Raw genomic sequence first — 25,905 nt, forward strand, 5'->3', positions numbered from 1 at the left:
CTCTGCCAGGGATTCTCTGAGCTGGGAAGGACCTGAGAGATGGCAGAGCCTGGGCCTTCACAGCCGTGCTCCCCTCCCTCCCAGATGAGCTGACCTGCAGTGCCCGCCTGACCGTCCGGCCTTCACTGGCACCCCTCTTCACCCGGCTACTGGAAGACATAGAGGTGCTAGAGGGCCGTGCAGCCCGCTTCGACTGCAAGATAAGCGGCACCCCACCCCCCTCCATCACCTGGACTCATTTTGGTATGCCTCCCCCACCCTGCAGATATTGAGAGACCCTTAAGGGTCCTGGCTAGGTTAGAGCATGACCAGAGAGCAGGGCCTCTACTGTAACTGCTCTACATCCCTGCCTCCCCCCACCCCCAGGCCGCCCAGTGGAGGAGAGTGAGAACTTGCGCCTGCGGCAGGAGGGGGGTCTGCACTCACTGCACATTGCTCATGTGGGCAGCGAGGATGAGGGTCTTTATGCAGTCAGTGCCACCAACACCCACGGCCAGGCCCACAGCTCCGCCCAGCTCTACGTGGAGGAGCCTCGGACAGCTGCCTCGGGCCCCAGGTACCATCTAGAGTTCCAGGCGCTGCTAGCTGCCTTGGGATGCCCCTGCCCTGCCCTTGAAGACATAGCCCTCAGCCTCTGGGTAGCCATATGGTTTTTACAGCTCAAAACTGGAGAAGATGCCATCCATCCCTGAGGAGCCAGAGCAGGGGGAGCTGGAGCGGCTGTCCATTCCTGACTTCCTGCGGCCGCTGCAGGACCTGGAGGCGGGACTAGCCAAGGAGGCCATGTTGGAATGTCAGGTGACAGGCCTGCCGTATCCTACCATCAGTTGGTTTCACAACGGCCACCGCATCCAGAGCAGTGACGACCGGCGCATGACGCAGTGTACGTGTCTGGGAACGGGCCCTTGGGCCTGCTCTCTCGAGCAAGCTTTTGGCTTCAGGGTTCTCCCTTTTCTGTAGCCTCCCTGGTCGAGATGAGTTGCTCGGGGAAGGGAGCCTATGGGGGCTGAGGTCTGTGTCCCCCTCCTTGGGCTCACACAGCACCTACCTTCTGAGTTTCCCCTGGGTGGACTTACTGGATGGGCAAGTCAACCTGCCACTGACTAGCCTAGGGACCCTGAGCAGATTATAGAACCTACTCTGCCTCAGTTTCCTCAACCATGAGTAGGTTATTAACAAGAAGGAAACAAGTTCTTAAATATAAAGCACTAAAAGCAGGTCCTGGCACAAGTCGGTAAGTATAATCGCTATTAAAACAGTGCTGCCAGTAGTCCTTAAGAAATCTCAGTGAAAGGGCCATGGTGGGCAGAGTGTGGCAGTCCTGGGAGGAATGTCCAGGGTTAAGTAGCCAACAAGAAAGCCACAGTCAGAACTGCAGAGAGAAGTGTGTTCAGATTGGTGCCCTCTGTGTTGGCATCTTCTCCTCCTAGATGTTTTCTCAAGGAATCACCAATGTTCCATCCTTGAAGGAATCTGACTCTCATGTGAGGTCCTTCTGCCTTCCTTCCTTCTTACCCACAGTGTCACCCATGATGGTTTTCTCCAACAGCTACAGATGAACAAGTTCTTCTTATTAAGGTTTTCTATGTGCCAGATCCCAAATGCTAAAGACCTGACATAGATCATGGTACCTATGAGGAAGATACTACTAAATGAGGAAACTGAGGCTTAGAGAGGTACAGAGTCTTACTCAAAGGCAATCAAGGACTTCCTGACTCATGCCTGTCACCTCAGGGACCCTCCCAGTTGCCCATGTCCTATTCTCCCAGCCCTAACCTCACCTTATCTCTAGCCACCACTCTAGCCCTGACCTTTACCCTCAAGCCCCTCCAGCAGCTGCCACTGCTAAACCACAAGAGTTCCCTATGTCCCCATCTGCTTTGAGCCTGGGTGGGTGTCTGACTCAAGATCTGGCGTCTCTGCTTCTGCATGTATCTGAGGTCACTGGCAGCGTTTGGCATCTCTTCTCTTATAAATAGTGTCAGCGGAGATAAATGGATGAGTGACTGTTCTATGTGGAGATAACTGCTAAGAGAAGAGAGAGGTATTTGGGGACATCCCTAATGCGGAGGAGGACAGTGCCTCCTGCTCTTTGTGTCCTCACCAAAGACAGCCTCTTTATCATTCAGGAAGCAGGGTGTAAGGAAAGAGCTTTGGAATGAGATGAGACTAAATTCCATCTATAGCTTCATCATTTATGAACTGTGTGACCTTGGATGAGTCAGTCATTGTTTCTGACCTCACTGGTAAATGGGGATAATTTTGTAGAGTTGTTGAAAAGATTAGGGTGAGATAAAGCATGTCAAGTACCTATATAGGCTAGGCATATACCTATATAGGCTATTATAACTGATAGGGTAACATGTATTTAGCACTGACTATGTGTATGAAAGGCATTGAGTTCTGGGTTGGACAAGCCAATCTGGACAAAAGGAGACTTGTCTTTAAGAGGATGAGCCAGACGCAAAGAGGAAAAAAATCCTCCAAAGCAGTGTGGGCCAAGTTATATGCCAGCCAGAAGACTGGAATCTCAGGAAGGAAATTAGGGAAAAGGAAAGGGAGACCAGGACAATGCCTGGTGAGTTTCCTAGGGCTTCACTCGCTTCTACTGTGTCTTGAAGGAAAAAGAAGACAGGTAACAGGAGAATACTCAAAAGGAAAAAAAAAGGAATTAATAAGCAAAGACTTGGAGCTGAAACTCTGGTGGCTTATTCCTGGGTCTGATGGTCTGTGCAGGTTAAAATGTGAAGGAGTAGCAGTCCGCATGGTGGGAGGGGAGTTTGGGCTTTGGTGGCTCTCATGGAGGACTTTTCCTAAGTCTCTGCCGGAGACAAGATGAATAGGAGTGGGTTAGGAGATAGAGAAGAAGGGTCTCGGGGAGGAAGAAAGTCTTGTCACAACTCTGACCCCTTCAAAGTGCAGGGATGAGAAGCGTAACCCAGTTTATGAAGGATTCGCTAGCCCAAAGCGCTACAGGGGTGGCAAGAGAGGCCAGGGTGATAGGACCAAGATCTGGACTGGCATGAGATAGGACCTGATTCGGACTGACATGAAAAGATACGTTTCTTGCTGCCTGCCCTCCCTGTTTCCCTGTTGGGGGGCATGAGTGATCAGATGCATGGTATGGACCCACCTTACACAGTCCCTGTGTTACTGTCCTTCCCCCACCAGACAGGGATGTCCATCGCCTGGTGTTTCCTGCTGTGGGTCCTCAACATGCCGGTGTCTACAAGAGTGTCATCGCCAACAAGCTGGGCAAAGCTGCCTGCTACGCTCATCTCTATGTTACAGGTGAGGCGGGCACCTTCCTGGGTGGTTACATCCACAGCCTGACCTCCCGCACTCTTGGAGATGGATGCCAAGAAGGAGCCTCCACACCCGGCTCCCTCTTCTACTCCCTGAGGGCCATCTGGCCCTCCCTGTCCCCTGGAACTGCACTCCCAGCCCCCCAGCCAACATTTGGTGATGCCAGGGAGCTGTTGGGCCCTAAAGGACACACGCGGATCTCCACCTTGTGGCTTTCAGATGTGGTTCCAGGCCCTCCAGATGGCGCACCGCAGGTGGTGGCTGTGACAGGAAGGATGGTCATGCTTGCTTGGAATCCTCCCAGGAGTCTGGACATGGCCATCGGTAGGTCTGGGCCACATAGGACTGAGGATGGGCAAGAAAGGAATGAGCAGGAAAGGAGCAGGCAGGGGCACCAAGGAGCAAAGTGCTTAAGTATAGGGGAGGGATAGAAGCATCTTTGCTGTTCTCTTCTCTCTAGACCCAGACTCCCTGACATACACAGTACAGCACCAGGTACTAGGCTCTGACCAGTGGACAGTGCTGGCTACAGGCCTGCAGGAGCCTGAGTGGGCAGCCACGGGACTACGGAAGGGGCTCCAGCATGTCTTCCGGGTCCTCAGCACTAGTGGCAAGAGCAGCAGCAAGCCTTCAGCTCCTTCTGAGCCTGTACAACTGCTGGAGCGAGGTGAGCAGGCACTCCTGCGGGCAAGGGGAGGGGGGCTCTGGTGAAGACTTGATAACTATGGCTGGAACAGTGTGGCTGGGTGGGACCGCCCCCAGGTGGACACCCCCCTTCCCCAGCCCATCAAATCTAGGGGACAAATCTAAGGCTTGGGGGGGGGTCTAACAAGCTGGAGTCCAGTTGGTGCTTCTCTGCTACCTGGCTGTGTTCCCAGAACAAAAGGCTAAATAAAGCTGTCTAGGAGCCTCGGCTTCCTCATCTGTGAAATTGGAGCTTAAGTGGTGATCAGCGTTGTGAAAGGAACAGGGGGTACCAAGGTCCTAACATCAACCTTGTACAGAGCTGACTCCCCCCGCAACAACCCCCCTCCCAGGTCCACCCCTGGAGGAGGCTCCTGCTGTGCTGGACAAACCTGACATCGTGTATGTGGTAGAGGGACAGCCTGCCCGTGTCACTGTCACTTTCAATCATGTGGAGGCCCAGGTCGTCTGGAGGAGGTAGGGACTCCCCCTGATCACCCCTTTTCCCACCAATGACAACCCAGGCCTGGCCCAGCCTGGTAAGACCTCCCTGTCATGTGTCTCTTAGCTGCCGAGGGGCCCTGCTGGAGGCACGGGCAGGTGTCTATGAACTGAGCCAGCCAGATGACGACCAGTACTGTCTTCGAATCTGCCGGGTGAGCCGCCGGGACTTGGGACCCCTCACTTGCACTGCCCGTAATCGGCATGGCACAAAGGCTTGTTCAGTCACTCTAGAGCTGGCAGGTGAGTGACAACAGGGTTTTCCTCATTCCATTGGCTCAGTCACATTCTCAGGCGCCCACGTTCACCTGCCACTGACCAATCCTATGCCCTGTTTCTTTTTCTTTTTTTTTTTTTGTGGGGGGGTCCAGACATGGGGCCTGAACTCTGGGCCTGGGCACTGTTACTCAGCTCTTCAGCTCAAAGCTAGTGCTCTACCACTTAAGCCACAGTGCCACTTCCAGCTTTTTTCTTTTTGCTTATGTGGTGTTGAGGAATCGAACCCAGGGCCTCATGCATGCAAGGCATGCGCTCTACCACTGAGCCACCTTCCCAGCACCAGTGCTGGTGATGAGCAGTAATAGTACATAGCATACTATTCTTATGTGCCCGGACCAGTGTTTAGTATTTCATACATATCATCACATTTCTATTTTACAGTACCTTGTAAGAAGGGGTCAGTTTTACCGCCATTTCACTGTTGAGGAAGCTGAGATTTAAAGAGTGCTAAATAACCTAATCCAAAGTCACACAACCTAATGTCACAAAATGACAGAAGCTGGGAATTGGTGGCTCATACCTATAATCCTAGCTGCTCTGCTCTGCAGGCTGCTGCAATCTGAAGATCAAAATTTGAACCCAGCCTGGGCAGGAAAGTCTGTGAGACTCTTATCTCCAGTTAATCAAAGAAAAATCCAGAAATGGTGCTGTGGCTCAAAGTTGCAGAGTGCTAGCCTTGAGCAAAAATAGCTCAGGGGGCCTGAGAATGTGGCTTAGTGGTAGAGTGCTTGCCTAGCATGCATGAAGCCCTGGGTTTGATTCCTCAGTACCACATAAACAGAAAAGCCAGAGTAGTGCTGTGGCTCAAGTGGTAGAGTGCTAGCGTTGAGCAAATGAAGCTCAGGGACAGTGCCCAGGCCCTGAGTTTAAGCCCAGGACTGGCAAAAAACAAAAATCAAAAAAATGAGGGACAGTGCCCAAACCTAGAGTTTGAGCCCAAGGATCAGCAACAAACAAACAAACAAACAAAACAACTACTGGAGCTGGGTTCAAGTCTATACATCAAACTGCAAAGCCAGGAGCCATGCCTAGTTCCTGTACTGAGCACAACAGGAAGTAGTGTCTCAATTATAACTAGCATGAGAAGTCCAAGTGGATTAAAGAACAAACGCTAAGAGTACAGCTTATCTCCTGCCTTCCAGCTCCGAGGTTCCTGGCTGCCCTTTGACACAGCCTGTTTGAAAAAACCTCTCAACCCTTGTAGAAAAGGCCTTTTTTTGTAATTTCTCCTTTAAAGTCGCAGCCTCTCAAGCCCTAGCATGCATTAGGCAGTAATTGTTCTGTTTTCTGGTTTGTTAATTAACTCTAGACATCTGTAACCGCCACTCAGAACTTCAGATCCACATGAGCTGAATAGTGCAACCTGCTGGGTGGATACAAGTCCAGCCAAAAGCAAAGGAGGTGACATTTTAGTTAACACAGGTGATCTGCGGGCAAATGGATATTTTCTGGTGCTTAAAAAAAAAAAACCACCTTGAAGTTTACTTCAAAACCTTTGTGCTTTGACTTTCATAGACTGCACCCCCTTCTACATACACACCCCAGTGGACTGGGAATTAAATTTCTAAAGGAGAGGAAAGGTGCCTGTAAATTGTGTAAGAAGTAGCACGTGCTGGTGCTTCATGTCTGTAATCCCAGTTACTCAGGAGACTGAGATCCAGAGGATCAAAGTTTATAGCCAGCTCCCAAGTCTGTGAAATTCCACTTCTAATTAACCAGCGAATAGGACTCAAAATGGTAGAGCACTTAAGCCTAGCAAGCATGAGGTCTTGAGTTGGAACCCTGGAGCCAGCAAAGAAAAATAGAGTAGATAAGAAGCGGACATAGTGTGTGAGAAAGAGAGATGGGGCCTCCTGGCCTGGTGGCAAGGATGTTAGATGGGGTGACGCCCTAGGCCCCTGGTGTCCTTTTGATGAGTCTTGCCCCTTGCCCTGCTCTCATACTTCCTGCTGTGACACTACCTTGCTCTAGGACAGTACCATCTGCTAGACTCATCATCCCGAGTGTAGCCCCACATCTAGGATACAGGAAGGCCCAGCTCTGCAGCTCATGTTGCTCTGGACAGTCACAGATGGAGACTGCATCCTAGCCAGCCAGGAAAGCCAGCCTGGGGCTGACGTCAATAGGCCCCACCCTACCCCTAGGCAGGGCAAATGAAATGGTTAGCTCCTACCCACTTCTCCACCCCTAGAATGGTCCCCCTGTTGCCAGAAGAAAAGCCAGGTAGGTCTCTCTGGCAGTATGTACCCAACCACCTTGCCCTTCCTTTAAACCCCAATCTTTTAGAGCCTAGATCCTCAGGCATGCTCAGGACAGGGGTAACCTGGAAGCTATGGACTTCTTCACATAGCAAAATATTTCTGATTCCATGGTGAGAACTAGAGGCTGCTTTATAGGGAACACTGTGACATGTGTTATATGTGGAGAATAAAATCCCAGCCATGTATGGAAGAACTAAGCTGAGAGTTGGCTTCTAGTTTGCACAGCTAATCAGGAGGTTACTCATTTGTTTATCTTGCCATCTCCATGATGATAGACAGACCCCTAAACATTTAAATAAGATTCAGAGAGAGAACCTTCAAGATAGAGTCATTTATGAGTTTAATTCTAGGTCATGCTGAGCCTCCCACAGGGGCCAAGTACAGGCAAAGTCAGAAAAACTGCCATGTGGGACTGTGAGAAGGGCGATCACCCACAGGAGGCAGCATTGAGCCGTGTCTCGCCTGGTTACTGCAAGCAGGGAAGAGCTCCGAAAAGCTAGTCCTGATTTTCCAAGAGACAGGAAATTCAGATTCTTTTGTGTGTGAACATTTCAAAGCCGGCAAATGAACACTGGGAGTCCAACAAAGCAAGCCTGCACCTGTGACTGAAGCATTGAGGACAGCACATTTGGGGGTGCCAGAGAAGGCACATGGTTCAAGGGAGAAACTCTGGTGCCCCGAGAGAGGAGTATTTGGCGGAGCCAATTGCTGTTCCCTCCACCTCCCCTTCCCTTCTCCTGTACATTTCAGAGGCCCCTCGGTTTGAGTCTATCATGGAGGATGTGGAGGTCGGGGCTGGGGAAACAGCTCGCTTTGCTGTGGTTGTTGAAGGGAAACCACTGCCGGATATCATGTGGTACAAGGTCAGAGGGAAATGGCAGCAGCTGTGGGGATCCTGGCGGGGGAGAGATGTGGGTGCTCCCTGGGGATGATGTGAGGGCTCCTCCTAGGCCTGGGTAGAGGAGTGGTTAGCGACATAGGGATATTGGTAGACCCTAAGGGAGAAGCCAAAGCTGAGTCTTGGAGGGGAGATGACACTGTCCTGGCGATAGACAGAAGTGAGGCCAAGAAGACAGGCTCCTGGCCCTTGGGTCCAGGTGAAACTTAATCTCTGCCATGGAGAGCCAGAGCTGGGGCTCCTGGTGTTGGAGAGCCAAGCCTGGGCTGGTGGTGATATCCCACTCTGCAGGATGAGATGCTGCTGGCTGAGAGCAATCACGTGAGCTTCGTGTATGAGGAGAATGAGTGCTCCCTCGTGGTGCTCAGCACAGGGATCCAGGATGGAGGAGTCTACACCTGCACTGCCCGGAACCTGGCAGGCGAAGTCTCCTGCAAAGCTGAGCTGGCTGTGCAGTCAGGTGGGCTGGTGTCCCTGGGGAGAGGGAGAGATCAGGACACCATCCTGGAACGTTCTGTGAGCTCTTCCTTGTTCTGACCACCCCAACCTGCAACCCTGTACCTGCCTGGGGCCTGGCGAGGTTGCTCCCCTTCTGTCTCCTTCATCTCCACCTGTCCTAGTCTCTGCCTGCATCCCTTTCTTACCCTTCCCTACCTGTCTGTCTCCTCCCCAGCTCAGACAGCTATGGAGGTTGAGGGGGTTGGAGAGGACGAAGAACACCGAGGAAGGAGACTCAGTGATTTTTATGATATCCACCAGGAGATTGGCAGGTATGGGGCTAAGAGGGAGCCAGAGTTTGGGGTCCAGAGGGACTGCTGGGTCTGAAACCAGGAAGGATGAACTGAGGGCCATGGTCACCTAGGGAAGCCTTTTTCTACCTATCTCCTATCTATCTCACCCAGGGGTGCCTTCTCCTACCTGCGGCGTGTGGTGGAGCGTAGCTCTGGCCTAGAGTTTGCGGCCAAGTTCATTCCTAGCCAGGCCAAGCCCAAGGCATCGGCGCGGCGAGAGGCCCGGCTGCTGGCCAGGCTTCAGCACGACTGTGTCCTCTACTTCCACGAAGCCTTCGAGAGACGCCGAGGACTGGTCATTGTCACTGAGCTGTATCCTGGACAGGCTGGGGAGTAGAGGACACCCGTTTGTTCCTGTTCTTGTAACAGTCAATGGGCATCATGCTCTACCATTTACAAAGTGGGCCCCTTGATAGTTGGGAGGAATGCATCTAGAGACTTCTGCAAAAGCCATTATATAAGCTTGAACATGAATAGCATTTAATGTGTGTTGTACAAGTTTTACAAATATTAACCTAGACAACCCTCATGTATACCTTGTAGAATTTTATTGTCCCCATTTTATGGCTGATAAAACAGGTATGAAGAGGTTAAATAACTGGCTGAAGGTCACACGGCTAGCAGATGGCATATGATTATTATTATTTTTAATCATAAAACACAGTACAGCATATCTTCACATTTGAAGGGACCCCATGTCAGACTGCGCACCAATTCCTAGTTTTATCTGGAGGGCTCTTTTAATAAAGAACAGATCTTACCTTTTCACAAAAGCGATGGTTAAACAAAGGCACATTGCGCTAAGGATGCTGGGTAGCTGGCTCAGCCCTCCTGGAGCAAGGTGACCATGACCTGCACACCAGCCACCCAGGCTGCATTGTCCAAATCCAAACCTCAGCAAAATGACAAGATTATTCTGCTGTAGACCTCTGGGTCATTATCAAATAGAGTCAAGAAGTTCCACCAACCGTCAACAAGATAGCGCTGTAATTTGATCCCTATAAATAACTTCCTAAGGTGTACTGGGGAGGAAATGTTATCCCCATTTTACCCCTGAGGGAACCCATGCTCAGAGAGGATAAGTGATTTGCTAGAGAATCTAACGGGGTGGGGGCAGGGGGTGCCACTTGTGCACCAATGCTGGAGAAAGGGAAGGTAGATGGTATCTGAATGGTATGTACCTGGTGGGGGAGGAGACCCCAGTGCCAGGCTGAGGCTATGCTGGGCTGTCACACTAGTCCTGTTCTCCTTGATCCGCATCACAGCTGCACGGAGGAACTGCTGGAAAGAATGGCCAGGAAGCCCACCGTGTGTGAGTCTGAGGTGAGGGCAGTGGGTGGCAGGGGCCAGGTTGGGCACCAGTCTTCATGTATGTGAACTCTTGAGAACCCTTGGGTAGGTCCTGCCCTAGTCCTGTGGTAGAGAGTACAGTTTGACAGGCAGCAGGACTTCCCAACCCAGGAAACCACTGTCTATTTGGGACTTGTGCTATGCGCTCTCAATGATAGCACACCCACCCCTAACTATTGATCCCTAGTCTTTTCTTGGAAGGAGCTCAATTGATGCCATTGAAGTCCTTCCATAGACGGCTCTATATGTTGTATACGGCACAATTCTATTTATTATATTATAATGTCATGTTTAATTAATTGTGCAGTGCCCAACATATGCTGCGGTACATGGTATCCCTAGGTATTAACAATACCACACCTGTGTTTCCAATCCCGGACCCTAGCCACAGCACTGGTGGTGATCAAGCATAGATTCCCCATCCCCATTGATTCTGCGTCCCCTTTTCCCACAGATACGGGCCTATATGCGGCAGGTGCTGGAAGGAATATGCTACCTGCATCAGAGCCACGTGCTGCACCTTGATGTGAAGGTGAGGTGGGGGGGGGCAGCTGCTATAGGGCCAAGAGGCTGGTGTTCTTCTTCACTCAGATCCCTCACGTGCTTGTGTCCAATAGCCTGAAAACCTTCTGGTATGGGATGGCGAAGGAGGTGAAGAGCAGGTGCGCATCTGTGACTTTGGGAATGCCCAGGAGTTGACCCCAGGGGAGCCCCAGTACTGCCAGTACGGCACGCCTGAGTTTGTGGCACCCGAGATTGTCAACCAGAGCCCTGTGTCTGGAGTCACTGATATCTGGTAATGCTGGCCTGCTGTATGGCCTGGAGGGAGGAGCTTTAGGAAGCTTGGATTCCTTTGCTGTCCGTTGGTGGCAGTGGTCCTGGGGGTCTCCTGTCTGTGTTTTCCCCATCCTGTATGGATCAGCGCTAACCTAAGCACTCAGGGCGTCACCTGGCTCCCCTGAAGTTGGGGCTTTCCCCCTAGCAAAGTAGATGTGGTCCCCAAAGTTGTCTGGGCTTCTTGTGCCAGTCCTGTGTTGACCTTTGATTTCTCCAGGAGATCTGGACCACTAGATCCAGGATCCTCCTTCAGGGTGGCGGGCACTTTTGTACCCATATGTCCAGGGCAGTGTTTCTGGGGGAGGGGGTGTCATGTTCCTTTCCGATTTGAGGAAGAGGGAACTCACTTTCAGCAGAGATGAGCTGTCCTCTCACCCATCCCTTTCCTTTCCCACAGGCCTGTGGGCGTTGTTGCCTTCCTCTGGTAAGATCCCCTCTGCAGTCTTCTGGTGCTCCCTTGTCTTCCACGCCCTCTGCTCCTCTTTCCTCACTCAGGAAGAGTGATGAGCATGAATATGGATGCCTAAGCTGCTTGTCCAAGCTCTTCCAATCACCATATCCCTCTTTGAGAGGTGGAATCACCCAACTGAGAGAGGCTAGTGCAGGCTCAGTACCATTTCAGCATTGCACCTCTTGGTCCTGAGTGTCTACAGCATGGATAGAAGGGGTAGTACTCAGTCTCGCGGGGGAGGGCACTTTTCCTTGGCACATATGCCTCATCTCATGGAGAGGTCACACTGAAGGACAGAACCTGCCTTCTAAAGCATGATTACACCAAGTCCCAGGGAGTCTACCTCCCTGCCCGTTGTGGGGCACAGATTGGGGTAGGACGATAAAAGTCTGAAAGGTTTGGCTTTCTTGTGCAGATCCTCTGGCCTCTGCTGGTCCCATGACCTGGGGCCTCCATTTGTCCCTAGTTCTGTGCCCCCTTGGACATCCCATTTTAGTTCTGCCTCAGCCCTAGGGCCCTGCTCACCTCTCACCACAGCGCTGTCTATTCCTGCAGTCTGACGGGCATCTCCCCTTTTGTTGGGGAAAATGATCGTACAACATTGATGAACATCCGAAACTACAATGTGGCATTTGAGGAGACCACGTTCCTGAGCCTGAGCAGAGAGGCCCGGGGCTTCCTCATCAAAGTGCTGGTGCAGGACAGGCTGTGAGTATGAGGCCAACAGGACACCCCCCCTCCCTGCACATGCACACACATACCCTGCATGCCCTTACCTATTCCTACAAGCAACTGCCTTTAGACATGCAACACCCCAGCTCCCAAGATGCTCCAGTTTCTCAAATATTCATTAACTGATTGAATGAGTGAACAAATGAATGACAAATCTGTGCTTAATTCTTATTCCTTTACAGGAGACCTACTGCAGAAGAGACACTAGAACATCCTTGGTTCAAAGTGAGTCTAGCCTTGCTAAGTGGTGATGCAGAGGTGGAGGGAGAGAAAACGTTACTAACAGTTACTAACAATTGCTTGAGCATCTACTATGTTCAGTAACAATGATACATAATATATATGTATATATGTGTGTATATATATATGTGTGTATCTATGATACATATATTAACCTCCCAATAGGTCTACGAAGGAAGATAGTGTTACTCTTGTTTTGTTAATAGGGAAATTGGGGCTCAAATCAATGATCAAGTTGGAGTATCATGGATTCCAGACATAGATCTGGACCTAGAGCCTGGGGAAGTGGGCAGGGCGTCTCTTCAGGGTTCTCCCTGGAACTTGAGACCAGCTCTGATCTATCTCCCTTCTCATGACCCAGCTGTGTCCTACATTGGTCAGAGTGCATACACTGTATTAAGTGGGTGGGTGGCCTGGCTGGCTCACTCCCTCATTATGAGTTTCATGTGGGCAGAATTCTCATTTGTTTTCAGAGATTGGGACCTTAGAACACAATGCTAGACATAGGGTTGAGGACCAAGCAAATGAGAGTAGAAAGGGCCCCTGAATAAACTCTCCATTGAGTACTGTGTTGGGTCAGCTGAAGACTGAGGTCATTCTCCCAGCAGTGCTTGAAATAAGAGCCTTCCTCAGACCAGAAATGGCATTAAGAGGCTAGGTGGGTTCTGTGGACAGCCTGTCTTTCGCTGAACCACTGCTGTTCCAGATGTTTGGGCTGCTGGCCTTTATGTGGAAACCGATGGTGAGAGGCTAGCCAGCAGCCTAAGAGGTGGTCTGTGGGACTGCCAGAGTACCAGGAGAAAGGTCCTTGGGTCCTAGTGAAGCTCAGAAGCCACTCCTGGAGCTACCTGTTTTCTGCCTTCCTTTAGGTTCAGGGATTTGTCACAGCTGTGTATCTTGGCCATGGGGGGTTGTCCTGAAGACTCAAGAGGATCCTATAGGAGCTCAGACCACCCCTTACTCTACCCTCCTCTGTCCCTCCCCTCCCAGTAGATTTACCTTTTCCTTTCTCATGGGACTTGAACTTGGGGCCTAGGCATCACTGTGCTGTTTTGTTCAAGCTAGTGTTCCACTACCTTGAGCCCATAGTGACACTTCTGGTTTTCACAGTGGTTAATTGGACATGATAGTCTCATGGCTGGCTTCAAACTGAAATCCTCAGACCTCAGCCTCCTGAGTAGCTAGGATTATAGGCGTGAGCCACCAGTGTGTGGCTTTGGATTTTGTCTTTAGATCCTGTCTTGATTGCAAAGTACTGAGGGTCTAGATTGACAGAGAGCTGTCTCTCAGGCCCTCTTTCCTGGGTGTGCAGACACAGGCAAAAGGTGCAGAGGTGAGCACGGATCACCTGAAGCTCTTCCTCTCCCGAAGGAGGTGGCAGGTAAGTGTGGCTCAGTCTCTTCTCACCCGGCCTCCTTTTCCATGGTGACCCTCCCCTGTGCCTCTAATATATTCCTGCTTTTGCATTTGTCAGTACCTGGTTCCCCTCTGACTCCTTGCCTGCTTTTGCCCTTTCTCTCCTGGGGCATTCCTGCTCTAGGCCCCTCTGATCTTACTGTAGTACCCTGTTTCCAGCGCTCCCAGATCAGCTACAAGTGCCACCTAGTGCTGCGCCCCATCCCTGAGCTGCTGCGGGCGCCCCCGGAGCGGGTGTGGGTGGCCATGCCCAGAAGATCTCCCCCGAGTGGGGGGCTCTCCTCCTCCTCGGACTCAGAAGAGGAAGACCTGGAGGAGCTACCCTCCGTGCCCCGCCCCCTGCAGCCCGAGTTCTCTGGCTCTCGCGTGTCCCTCACTGACATTCCCACTGAGGATGAGACCCTGGGGTCCCCGGAGGCTGGGGTCGCCACCCCCCTGGACTGGCAAGAGCAGGGAAGGGCTCCCTCTCTGGACCAGGAGGCTCCCAGCTCTCAGAACCTCCCCTCTCCAGGCCAGGAGTCCCCAGCTGGGCCCAGTCCCCGGCGGGGAGAGCTCCGCAGGGGCAGCTCGGCTGAGAGCGCCCTGCCCCGGGCCGGGCCGCGGGAGCCGGGCCGGGGCCTGCACAAGGCGGCATCCGTAGAGCTGCCCCAGCGCAGAAGCCCCAGCCCGGGCGCCACCCGCCTGACCCGGGGAGGCCTGGGCGAGGGCGAGTACGCCCAGAGGCTGCAGGCCCTGCGCCAGAGGCTGCTGCGGGGAGGCGCTGAGGATGGCAAGGTCAGCGGCCTCCGGGGTCCCTTGCTGGAGAGCCTGGGGGGGCGTGCGCGGGACCCCCGGATGGCACGGGCGGCCTCCAGCGAGGCAGCGCCTCACCACCCGCCGCCCCCGGAGTCGCGGGGCCTGCAGAAGAGCAGTAGCTTCTCGCAGGGCGAGGCGGAGCCCCGGGGTCGGCATCGCCGCGCCGGGGCGCCCCTTGAAATCCCGGTAGCCAAACTTGGGGCCCGCAGGCTACAAGAGTCGCCCTCCTTGTCCGCCCTCAGTGAGGCCCAGCCGCCCAGTCCTGCGCGGCCTAGTGCTCCCAAACCCAGTACCCCCAAGTCTGCGGAGCCTTCGGCCCCCACCACACCCAGCGAGCCTCCCCCGCCCTCGGCACCCCAGCCTGCTCCAGAGAAGGCCCCACAGCCCAGCCCGAGACCGGTCCGAACCGCCAAGCCCGCCCGGGCCCCCGCAGCGCTGCCCCTCACCCCCTACGCGCAGATCATGCAGTCCCTCCAGCTGTCCCCCGCCGAGTCCCCGCAGGTCCCCACCGCGCTCCCAGCGGAGCCCCAGCCCCACGCCGCCGTGTTCGCCAGGGTGGCCTCCCCGCCCGCGGGGGGCCCCGAGAAGCGCTCGCCTTCGGCCAGGGCTCCTCCGATGGTAGCCGAGAAGGCCCGGGTCCCCACGGTGCCCCCCAGGCCGGGCAGCAGCCTCAGCAGCAGCATCGAGAACCTGGAGTCCGAGGCGGTGTTCGAGGCTAAGTTCAAGCGCAGCCGCGAATCGCCCCTGTCCCGGGGGCTGCGGCTGCTGAGCCGCTCGCGCTCCGAGGAGCGCGGCCCGTTCCGCGGGGCCGAGGAGGAGGACGGCATCTACCGGCCCAGCCCGGCGGGGACCCCGCTGGAGCTGGTGCGGAGGCCCGAGCGCTCCCGCTCCGTGCAGGACCTCAGGGCTGTCGGGGAGCCGGGCCTGGTCCGCCGCCTGTCGCTGTCGCTGTCCCAGAGGCTGCGGCGGACGCCGCCCTCGCAGCGCCACCCTGCCTGGGAGGCCCGCGGCGCGGACGGGGAGAGCTCCGAGGGCGGCAGCTCGGCGCGGGGCTCCCCGGTGCTGGCGGTGCGCAGGAGGCTGAGCTCCACGCTCGAGCGGCTGTCCAGCCGTCTGCAGCGGGGCAGCAGCAGCGAGGACTCCGGGGGCGCCTCGGGGCGCAGCACCCCGCTGTTCGGAAAGCTGCGCAGGGCCACGTCGGAAGGCGAGAGTCTGCGACGCCTCGGCGTCCCCCACAACCAGCTGGCCTCGCAGGCCGGCGCCACCACGCCTTCTGCGGAGTCCCTGGGCTCCGAGGCCAGTGGCACGTCGGGCTCTTCGGGTGAGGAGGGATTTGGGGTAGGGGAAGATGGTGGGGTACGTTGCAGAGAGGCTCTGAGAGGAGGAGAAGGCTGGGGGGCAGTCAGTGTACAGAGGCTGCAGAGGTGCTGGATGTCCTGAGGTTGGAATTCGAGGGGAGAGAGGATGAACAGGCTTGGGGTGTAAGCAGTTGGGAGCCCGTGCTCTGTTCCTGTCTGGGCTGCTAGGAGGTTGGGGTGCGCTGGTACTGGCTGGACCATTGATCTCCGGCCTGGATTTGCACAGCTCCTGGGGAAAGCCGAAGCCGCCTGCGCTGGGGCCTTTCCAGGCTACGGAAGGACAAGGGTTTATCACAGCCGAACCTCTCTGCCAGTGTCCAAGAGGACCTGGGTCAACAGTATGTGCCCAGTGAGTCAGGTAAGAGAGGCCTGGTAGGTGTGCAGTCTTAGCTGGGTGAGGTGTTGGCCCCCTGGAGGAGCCTGGATAAGCTGTGGAAGAGGCCTCCAGTCAGGAAAGCAACTACCGTAATCATAACAGCAGCTGCCATTAATTAGCAAAGCCAAGTGTCCCATTAAGCGTGTTACAAGCATTGTCTCATTCAGTGCTGCAGCATTGTTTAGGAACAATTATCGTCATCATCCTATTTTACAGGTGAGGAAACAGGCTTAGCAATGTGGTGCTAAGCAGCTTGTCCAAGTTCCACAGCTAGAAAGCGGAACAGCCAGAGTTGGACTGTGTAGCCTTCTACAGCCACTGCCCAGATGTGGCTCTCAGACCATTCTACGTAGGCGTAGGCTTTTCTTTGGCTTGACTTCTGTCTTATATTCTAGGTTTGTTTGTTATTGTTTTTTAAACCTATGTTTAGGTTAGTTTGTGCTGGTACTGGAGCTAGAACTCAGGACCTGAGTGCTATCCTGTAGCTTTTTTGCTTAAGGCTGGTGCTCTACCACTTGAGCCTCCACTTCAGGCTTTTTGGTGGTTAATTGGAAATGAGAGTTTCATGGACTTCTCTGCTTGGGCTGGCTGTGATCATCAGACCTCAGCCTCCTGAGTAGCTAGGGTTAAAGGCGTCAGCCACTGGCATCCTGCTCTAGGTATAGTTTTTAAGAAACTCAGAATTGTGCTCCCCTGCCTCCACAGTCCAATTCAGGTGAGTTGTTGGAGTATGCACCCAAAGACACATTTTGACTCCGGCTGAACCATATTCCTAAATTCTCCATTTCTCTACAACTCTGAACTCATAGCTGCCTCTCCATGTTCCCCTGCCCCCCTCCACAAGGCCGTGGAAACGCAGCCTTGGGGCTCTATGCTGGGGGGGCGGGCAGTCTTAAGGTATGCCCTGGTCTGTTTGTTGCAAGTGTCCTAGAGCTGTGAGGAGGGAAGCATTCTCAACTTGGGTCACACCAGCTGGAAAAATGGGCATTACTCAAGGACTATAAGCAAAGGCCTTAGTTTTCCCTTCCAGACCAGCAGAAAGGACAGGAGCCAAACACCAAGCAAGGCTGTGTACACCACTTTATCAGCCATTGCTTCATCCCTGTCCAGTTCCTGTTTAAATTGCTCAGAATAGTTTTTGCCTTGCTTTCACTAGGCAAGACTGTGTCCAGCCTTGGCCAGGGCTGTAATGAATGAATGAGGGGGAGGGAGGCCAGCTGGTAGAGGGAGGGTGGGAAAGGAGGGGGAAAGGAGGAGAGCATCTAGCATTGAAGCCTGGGAACAGCTGATCCCTTCCCATCTGGGGCCTCCCTCCCAGTTCCATTTTGCTTGTGCAGCTGATTTCCTGCCACGCAGTGTTCCCTGACCTCATCCTTTCCCTTCAGAAGAAGCCTGCCCCGTGTCCACTTTACCAACCAGGGCTAGTCCTAGGGAATTTGGGATATGGCTGGCAGAGCTGGACGCAGGTGACCTTTCTCCCTCCTCTCCCTCCCTCCCTCATTCTCTTATTTGGTCTGGTGGAAGCTGCTGGTGAGACTGGCTTCACAGTATTTTGGAACTTCAGAGAAACTCCTTCCTGGGGTATGGTGGGATTCTCCTGCCCAGCTCATGTGCATTCCCCGCCACGCCCCCACCCTTTCCTCCTGATTCTTAGAGGCAGCAGTTGGACTCTCAGGGGTCTTCAGCTATCTCTGCCCAAGTGTAAAAGAATGTCTCCATTCCCTGTGCCTAGAATCAGGTTGGGATTTTTGTTGTGGTGATAGTGGTGGTGGGGCTTGAACTCTGGGTCTGGGCACTGTCCCTCAGCTCTTCAACTCAAGGCTCAGCGAACATTGTACCACCTGAGCCACAGTGCTACTTCCGGTTTTCTGGTCGTTTATTGGAGATAAGAGTCACAGACTTTCCTGCCCCAGCTGGCTTTGAAGCAGGATCCTCAGATCTCAGCCTCCTGAGTAGCTAGGATTACAGGTGTGAGCCAGGGGCGTCTAGCTTCAGATTGGGATTTTTCTTTTCTTTTTTTTGGGGGGGGTCCGGTCGTGGGGCCTGAACTCTGGGCCTGGGCACTGTCCCTCAGCTCTTCAGCTCAAGGCTAGCGCTCCACCACTTGAGCCACAGCGCCACTTCTGGCTTTTTTCTTTTTTGCTTATGTGGTGCTGAGGAATCGAACCTAGGGCCTCCTGCATGCAAGGCAAGCGCTTTACCACTGAGCCACCTTCCCAGCCCAGATTGGGATTTTTCTAAAGAATCATTCCAGGGGCCACAAACTCAAATCCTCCAGGCACTAAGGTGCTACTGGCCAGCAGTGCTGGAGCAAAGCTTATTGTCCCAGCTTTGCCATGGACAAGGTCACTAGCCAGTGGTGAAGCAGTTTCCTTGCTTTGTTGAAACCATCTCTTTTCCTGAATTCTGCTCCTGGCTTTTGTGTCAAGCATAATAAGGACAGAATCATAGCAACTACAGAGTTGTTTAAGCTGGATGTGGTAACTCAAACCTGTAATCCTAGGTACTAGGGAAGCAACAGATTGCAGGTCACAGTTTGAGGCCAGCCTAGGGGCTGGTAAAAGTTCTTGAGAATCTATCTCTACCAATGACTAGGCACTGTGTGATGTACACTTATCATCTAGTGATTTGGGGAAGCACAAATAGGAATATCATGAAGTCCAAGTTTGCCCAGGCATTACGTGACACACTGTCTCAAATATAACCTCCACAAAAGAGCTGGTGGAATGGCTCAAGTGGTAGAGTAACTAACTGCCTACCAAGCAGGAGACCCTGAATTCAAACACACACACACACACACACACACACACACACACACACACACACACCTGAAGACCTAATACTCATGAACTTATTTCATGTTAGATTCAAACTAGCATTTTATATGCCTCTTTTGGTTCTCAAATCATCCCTCCGACCTTGGTATTTTCTGCTTATAGATAAGAAATGGAGTTTGTAAAAGGGTAAATGATTTGCTCATGGTCATGTAGAGACTGATTCCTGCCCTTTCAAAAGCTCAACTTGGTTGACCTGAATTAGTACACAAGAGCCTCACCCACACTCCAGACAGGAAACAGGACAGGGATGCTGGCACCTTCTGGGGCCGAACAGCGTGGTATTGGCTTTAGACCTTTTGAGACTGTTCATTCTGGTTACAAAATCTGTATCCTTTCCCTTCCTTTCCATCCTGCAATACCCCAGAGAGAGTAGGTATGGCAAGACTTTAACTATTAATGATTTTCACAATTTGCTTTTATTTTTTTTTAACACATACTCGTAGAGCACTTAACTAGTGCCTGTCCCTGTGCTAAGTGATTTACAAACATGAGGTACTTATTCAACATCTTTAATAATCAGTGCCAGGAAAAGATAGTTCTAGCATATGCTGAGGGCCTGAGGGAATTGATGCTGGCTCAAAAAATAAAGTATTTGAACATGGCATGAGATTCCACTCCCCACGTTTGGCTGGGAAGAGAGAACCTTCCCCTGGCTTTCCTGCCATGCCAGGATTCACACACACCTGCCACTTCCTCAGCAGTAAGACAGACGCCAGGGTCCCACACACAGATGACTGCCTTTGCTCCCTCTCCAGACTTCCCCCCAGTCTTCCACATCAAACTCAAGGACCAGGTGCTGCTCGAGGGGGAGGCAGCCACCCTGCTCTGCCTGCCGGCGGCCTGCCCTGCACCTCGTATTTCCTGGATGAAAGGTAAGCAGTTTCTATCTCTCACCGAGAAAGGCAGGGGAGGGGGGGGGCGGAAAATAGAAAGGTGAGGCAAAGCTTTGGGGTGAGCATGGCTCGTGGGAGGCTGTTGTAAGAGGGGGCCTGGATGGGTGCTGCCCTACCCAGCAGGCCTTCTTACCCTCCCTGTTCCCAGACAAGCAGTCCCTTCGGGCAGAGCCTTCGGTGGTCATCGTCTCCTGCAAAGATGGTCGGCAGCTGCTGAGTATCCCCCGGGCAGGCAAACGGCATGCTGGACTCTATGAGTGCTCCGCCACCAACGTCCTAGGCAGCATCACCAGCTCCTGTACCGTGGCTGTGGCCCGTAAGCCCGGGGCAGGGCTAAGGGTGGAGTGATGGAGATGCCTGATAGGTGCTGTTAGCTGGGACATCACTGGGCCTCTCCTCCTCCTTCCAGGCACCCCAGGAAAACTAGCTCCTCCAGAGGTGCCCCAGACCTACCAAGACACGGCACTGGTGCTGTGGAAACCGGGGGATGGCCGGGCGCCCTGCACATACACGCTGGAGCGGCGAGTGGATGGTAAGGTCGAGGAAGCCGGGTGTGTGTGTGGGGGGGTGCAGGGCTGGAAAGGCAAGTTTCTCTGGATAGAGTTGCTTCTGCAGGCCCTTTGCAGCTGGCATGGGAAGGTCAGGCCATCCCTTCTTTGGGCTCAGCCCTCCCCCTTGTGCTGCCCGCAGGGGAGTCTGTCTGGCACCCAGTGAGCGCAGGCATCCCTGACTGTTACTACAATGTGACAAATCTACCGGTCGGGCTGACTGTGAGGTTCCGTGTGGCCTGTGTCAATCGTGCAGGGCAGGGACCTTTCAGCAACCCTTCTGAGAAGGTTCTCGTCAAGGGCACTCAAGGTCAGCAGATGGGGGGCGCATGAGGGGAAATGGGGCTACCTCCTTCTTAGAGCACCATGGCCTTGCCCACAGGACACACGATGATGATTTTTTTTCCCACCTCTTAGATTCTTCCACTCGGCCATCTGCTGCTCATCAAGATGCCCCTGTTACCTCAGGGCCAGCCAGGGCCCCGCCACCCGACTCTCCTACCTCACTGGCCCCCGCCTCAGCTCCTGCTCCCCCAGGCTCCCAGGCAGCCAAGCTCAGCCCCTCATCTCCCCGCACTGCCCCCAGCCAGGCCTTGTCCTCTCTCAAGGCTGTGGGTCCACCACCCCAAACTCCCCCACGAAAGCACAGGGGCCTGCAGGCTGCCCAGCAAGCAGAGCCCACCCCACCTAGTATCCAGGTTACCCCAAGTGAGCCCGAGTCTTTTGTCTCTGACACTGGAGCCCCATCCCCAGCCTCCACCCCTCAAGGGGTGAAACCAGCATCTTCCTCTACTGCCCTGTATATGGTGACGTCTTTTGTGTCGGCACCCCCAGCCCCTGAGCCCCCTGCCCCTGAACCCCCTCCAGAGCCCATCAAGGCCACTGTGCGGAGCCTCAGCCCAGCCAAGGAAGTGGCCAGTTCCCCCACGGCGGAGGGGACTGCTCTCCGGCAGGGCCTCCCTCAGAAACCCTACACCTTCCTGGAGGAAAAGGCCAGGCAAGCAGACCCAGGAAGGGAAGGAGGACGGGGAAGCGGGTGGGATGCGAGGACCCCAAGGATTCGGAGAGTAGAACAAGCTGTCCTGGCGGGGCTTGTGGGAAGCTGGTGAGACGTGGGTCCTTAGAACTACTGAGTTCAACAGTGGGTGAGTCAGCTGCGCTAGGTGCTATACTGAGCCTAGTAGCCAAGTGCTATTGCCTCATCTTCATACTCTGAAAGGAAGACACCACTTGATAATCATCATTATCATCACCTATTTCACAGGTGGGCAAACTGAGGCTGTGGAAGTTTGCCAAAGGTAGACAGCTGCAACAGGATCCTTCATTCCTGGGGCTGACCTCTAGAGCCACTACATTCTTGTCCCCAGGGTCCAGGCCTCCCTACCCCCTCAGCCCTCATATAGAAGTATCACACACCCCCTCCAAATCTGTGATGCCTCTCTCGCACACACAGGGGTCGTTTTGGTGTTGTGCGAGCATGTCGAGAGAATGCCACAGGCCGAACGTTCATGGCCAAGATTGTGCCATATGCCGCGGAGGGCAAGCGGCAAGTCCTGCAAGAATACGAAGTGCTGCGAGCATTGCACCATGAGCGGCTCATGTCCCTGCACGAAGCCTACATCACCCCTCGGTACCTAGTGCTCATCGCCGAGAGCTGTGGCAACCGGGAACTGCTCTGTGGGCTGAGTGACAGGTAGGCAGACGTTGCGGGGATCAGAAAGATGGAGTTGGGGCGACAGGCTGGGCTGTCACTTACTTAGCCCCTGTTGCTCCCAGATTCCGGTATTCAGAAGATGACGTGGCCACTTACGTGGTACAGCTGCTACAAGGCCTGGACTACCTCCACGGCCACCATGTGCTACACCTAGACATCAAGCCAGACAACTTGCTGCTGGCCTCTGACAATGCCCTCAAGATCGTGGACTTTGGTAGTGCCCAGCCATACAATCCCCAGGCCCTGCGGCCCCTTGGCCACCGTACAGGCACACTGGAGTTCATGGGTGAGAGGACCAGTAGGCAACTGGAGTGAGGGATTGGGGCATTGGTGGGGTGGAGGGAGTAGCCTCTGGGGCTCACTTCACATGTGTGTACTCTTCGCTGTATGCTTATTGTGTACTAACGATGGACTTAGTCCACATTTTCAGTGAGTCTTTACAATAGCCCTGGAGTTTGGCATTAAATTACCCACTTGAGGGCTGGGAAGGTGGCTCAGTGGTAGAGTGCTTGCCTTGCATGCATGAGGCCCTGGGTTCAAATCTTCAGCACCATATTAGCAGAAAAAGCCAGAGGTGGCGCTGTGGCTCAAGTGGTAGAGCGCTAGCTTTGAGCTGAAGAGCCTAGGCCCAGAGTGCAGGCCCACAACCGACAAAAAATAAAATAAAAAAAAAATAACAAAAGAATTACCCACTTGTTACAGATGAGGAAACAGAGGCATGAGAAAGTGAAGTACTGCCCAATCTGACAGTTATAAATGGTAGAGACAGGATTTGCCAAAGCTGGATAGAGGAAAATCAATGATTATGGTATATAAATAAGGAAAACGAGCTGTCATTTGGCTACCTGCTAAGTGTTTGATGTTTATTATCTCTATTTCTTGGAGTTAGTCTTACAAGCAACTCTTTATAGCTGAGACAATGGTGAGCCAGACAGGTTTAGTAAATCGCCAAGGGTCCCATAGCTAGAAGGGGCAAGCCTGGGATTAGAGCCAGCCGGGCTGGTTTCATAGGCTCTTAATCTTAGTGTCAGCCACCATCTTTGTGAATTAAAGTCCTACCTTAGACTGATCCAAGGGAGCTAGTGACGCCGTTTGTCAGTTCTCCTGAGTTCTGGGAACCTCCGCATCATTCAGCACTTAGCACCCTGCTAATTGTTCAAGGCAGACCACATCCCACCTCTGTCCTGCTGGCTGGCCTCTGAGGCCTGCTGCTCTGCTTGGGCCCATGGTGTGATGGCCTGGCATTATTCTGCTCTGCAAGGCCCCAGGGGCCTCCCTGCCTCTCCCTGTTTCCCTGCCACAGGGAAGCTGGGTCAGCTTGGCCTGTTTCCTGTCAGCTCCTGAGATGGTGAAGGGCGAACCCATCGGCTCTGCTACAGACATCTGGGGAGCAGGCGTGCTTACCTATATCATGTGAGTGTCTGGCCAGGCTTCAGCTGCCTCCCCAGCCACAGGACCACAGGGTGGCCCTGTTCACGAACTGACCCTCAGTCTATTAAGATAGAGAGCTAGTGAGTGGGAAGCTGGGACTGTGTCAACTGTGTCAATTAAACTGTCTTCCACAACAGGCTCAGTGGGCACTCCCCATTCTATGAGCCAGAACCCCAGGAAACAGAGGCTCGGATTGTGGGGGGCCGCTTTGATGCCTTCCAGCTGTACCCCAACACTTCCCAGAGTGCCACCCTCTTCTTGCGAAAGGTCCTCTCCGTGCATCCCTGGTGAGTAGGTCCCTACCTGCCGCCGTCTGCAGGTTGCACTGGCTACCTTTCCCCCATTGCCCCTACTCTAATAATATATGGCTGCTGCTTCTACTGCATAGCCACTCTAGCTGCCACTGCACATGGTAGTGGCTCAGGTCTGGGATATGGGTCTGGAGCCTGTTCCCTAGGGGAAACTTCTGTCCTGGCTCACCTTGCCTGGTTTCCTCTGGCAGGAGCCGGCCCTCCCTGCAGGACTGCCTGGCCCACCCCTGGCTACAGGACGCCTACCTGATGAAGCTGCGTCGGCAGACGCTCACCTTTACCACCAACCGGCTCAAAGAGTTCCTGGGTGAGCAGAGGCGTCGCAGGGCTGAGACTGCCACCCGCCACAAGGTGCTGCTCCGCTCCTATCCTGGCAGCCCCTAGTGGCATGGACCACAGCCGAGCTGCGGGCTCCAACTCCGGTTCCCACTGATGCCGCCACCGCTGCCAGGGGCCATTCCAGGACCCACGCTGAGTCGGTGGGCCTGGGGCTTCAGCTATCACCAGCAGCAACATCTGGCCAGGCTATACCTCATGGACCTGAGGGGATGAGGCCCCAGGACTTCTACCTGCTGTCCCCCTCCCCGCCCCGCCAGAGCCAGACCACAGGACCCATCAGCCAGGCTGGGCAGGGGTGGGAACAGGAAAAGGAGTGAGAAGGGAATAGGGAAATGATGAGGAAAAGATACAGAGAGACAGGAAGGGGGAGACTGAAGGAAGGTTCTGGAGGTGGGGGCATGGTACATCTCAGGGAGAGCCCGGGAAAGTGAAGGAAGCAGGCCAGCGAGCTGGCAGCGAGCGTTGGCGAGGCGGTGACAAGACATGGAGACAGTGCCAGGGAACGAGAGCCAGGACACGAGAGAGGGCAGCAGGTAGGAAAAGGGGGGCAGCAGGTTCAGGAGACGAGGGATGGGCCAGCAGCTGCATCCCAGCAGGAGAACAGAGAGCATAAGAGAGCCATAGGCCAGTGGCTGGATTTTTCCTCCTGTCTCAGTGGGGTACAGCTCTGGGCACTCTCTGTTAGCCCAAAGATGTACCCACCACTTCTCCATTGGCCTTTACCCTTCATCCTATTCTTATTTATTTATTTATTGACTTTTATGAAGTTTTCCCCTTCCATCTAAACCCAATTGCCCATGTTGTCCTGACCACCACCACCACCAATACCCTCTCCCCTCCCCCAGCCATCCAGCTGTTCCGTGCAGCTCTCTGTGTGTCTGTCATAAAGAAAATAAAAACAGACAAGCAAGCAGCAGGACCGGTGTGGCTCTCTTTGGAAGGGCTGGGTGGTAGGGAGTGCGAATCCTGGGATGGGGCATTTGGCCTTTCCTGGGCAAGGAAGGCATGTTGGAAGGTGTATCTGCTAACCCCTCTCCTTTCCCTGAGCCTCAGATCCTTCATCCCTTATTTCTAGAAGAAAGGGAAAATGTGGTCTGTTTCTCGCCCTGCAGTTCTTGGAATGTTGGCAGTCCTACTGGATCCCCACCATCACCCTCTAACCAAACTAGACTCTGGTAACCTCCACCCCTGCTCACCTGCTCCTTCATAGCAACTGAGGGCTGCTGGGCTCTGGAATGGGCCAGCCTATGCTTCCGTCTAGTCTCAGCTTCCTTCACTCTGATCCTGTACATAGGGACAGAAAGGTTTCACCTTGAGAGAAGGAAGTGAAGACCTACAGAAGAAACCAGGACAAGTCAAAGGCCTAGGCTCTTGGAGTTGGAGTTTCGAACAAAGCACACAGAGCATCTGTGAGGGCTTAGGACATCTGTGTCCAGCATTTTCACAGTGCTGTTGGACGCATCTCACTGGATCTTCTGGGTGCCAGGGGCACTCCCATGCAAAGCCACTAAATAGTCACTGGGTACTGGAACTAAGCTGAGGTGAAGGGCAAAAAAG

At 53.8% G+C, this 25,905-nt stretch overlaps 1 protein-coding gene across 1 annotated transcript in view; it reads left to right on the forward strand.

Annotated features, from left to right (window-relative positions):
• The window catches only part of Speg (SPEG complex locus), a 58,519-nt gene extending 33,304 nt beyond the window's left edge, over positions 1 to 25,215 (forward strand). The window contains exons 11-41 of the mRNA XM_013011748.1: positions 85 to 243; positions 367 to 556; positions 660 to 883; positions 3,172 to 3,291; positions 3,526 to 3,630; positions 3,767 to 3,973; positions 4,344 to 4,467; positions 4,559 to 4,734; positions 7,782 to 7,894; positions 8,221 to 8,389; positions 8,603 to 8,699; positions 8,832 to 9,032; positions 9,986 to 10,043; positions 10,525 to 10,602; positions 10,688 to 10,866; positions 11,305 to 11,331; positions 11,914 to 12,066; positions 12,273 to 12,315; positions 13,643 to 13,711; positions 13,906 to 15,862; positions 16,126 to 16,257; positions 19,868 to 19,984; positions 20,154 to 20,321; positions 20,415 to 20,537; positions 20,696 to 20,863; positions 20,971 to 21,550; positions 22,007 to 22,246; positions 22,330 to 22,553; positions 23,605 to 23,680; positions 23,836 to 23,985; positions 24,201 to 25,215. Coding sequence (XP_012867202.1) covers positions 85 to 243; positions 367 to 556; positions 660 to 883; positions 3,172 to 3,291; positions 3,526 to 3,630; positions 3,767 to 3,973; positions 4,344 to 4,467; positions 4,559 to 4,734; positions 7,782 to 7,894; positions 8,221 to 8,389; positions 8,603 to 8,699; positions 8,832 to 9,032; positions 9,986 to 10,043; positions 10,525 to 10,602; positions 10,688 to 10,866; positions 11,305 to 11,331; positions 11,914 to 12,066; positions 12,273 to 12,315; positions 13,643 to 13,711; positions 13,906 to 15,862; positions 16,126 to 16,257; positions 19,868 to 19,984; positions 20,154 to 20,321; positions 20,415 to 20,537; positions 20,696 to 20,863; positions 20,971 to 21,550; positions 22,007 to 22,246; positions 22,330 to 22,553; positions 23,605 to 23,680; positions 23,836 to 23,985; positions 24,201 to 24,393 — 6,620 coding nt within the window. The 3' untranslated portion in view covers positions 24,394 to 25,215. The remainder of the gene's footprint in view (positions 1 to 84; positions 244 to 366; positions 557 to 659; positions 884 to 3,171; positions 3,292 to 3,525; positions 3,631 to 3,766; positions 3,974 to 4,343; positions 4,468 to 4,558; positions 4,735 to 7,781; positions 7,895 to 8,220; positions 8,390 to 8,602; positions 8,700 to 8,831; positions 9,033 to 9,985; positions 10,044 to 10,524; positions 10,603 to 10,687; positions 10,867 to 11,304; positions 11,332 to 11,913; positions 12,067 to 12,272; positions 12,316 to 13,642; positions 13,712 to 13,905; positions 15,863 to 16,125; positions 16,258 to 19,867; positions 19,985 to 20,153; positions 20,322 to 20,414; positions 20,538 to 20,695; positions 20,864 to 20,970; positions 21,551 to 22,006; positions 22,247 to 22,329; positions 22,554 to 23,604; positions 23,681 to 23,835; positions 23,986 to 24,200) is intronic.
• Positions 25,216 to 25,905: the final 690 nt, after the last annotated feature.

Source organism: Dipodomys ordii, unplaced genomic scaffold, assembly GCF_000151885.1.
Source record: "Dipodomys ordii isolate 6190 unplaced genomic scaffold, Dord_2.0 Scaffold1, whole genome shotgun sequence".
Lineage (NCBI taxonomy): Eukaryota > Metazoa > Chordata > Mammalia > Rodentia > Heteromyidae > Dipodomys > Dipodomys ordii.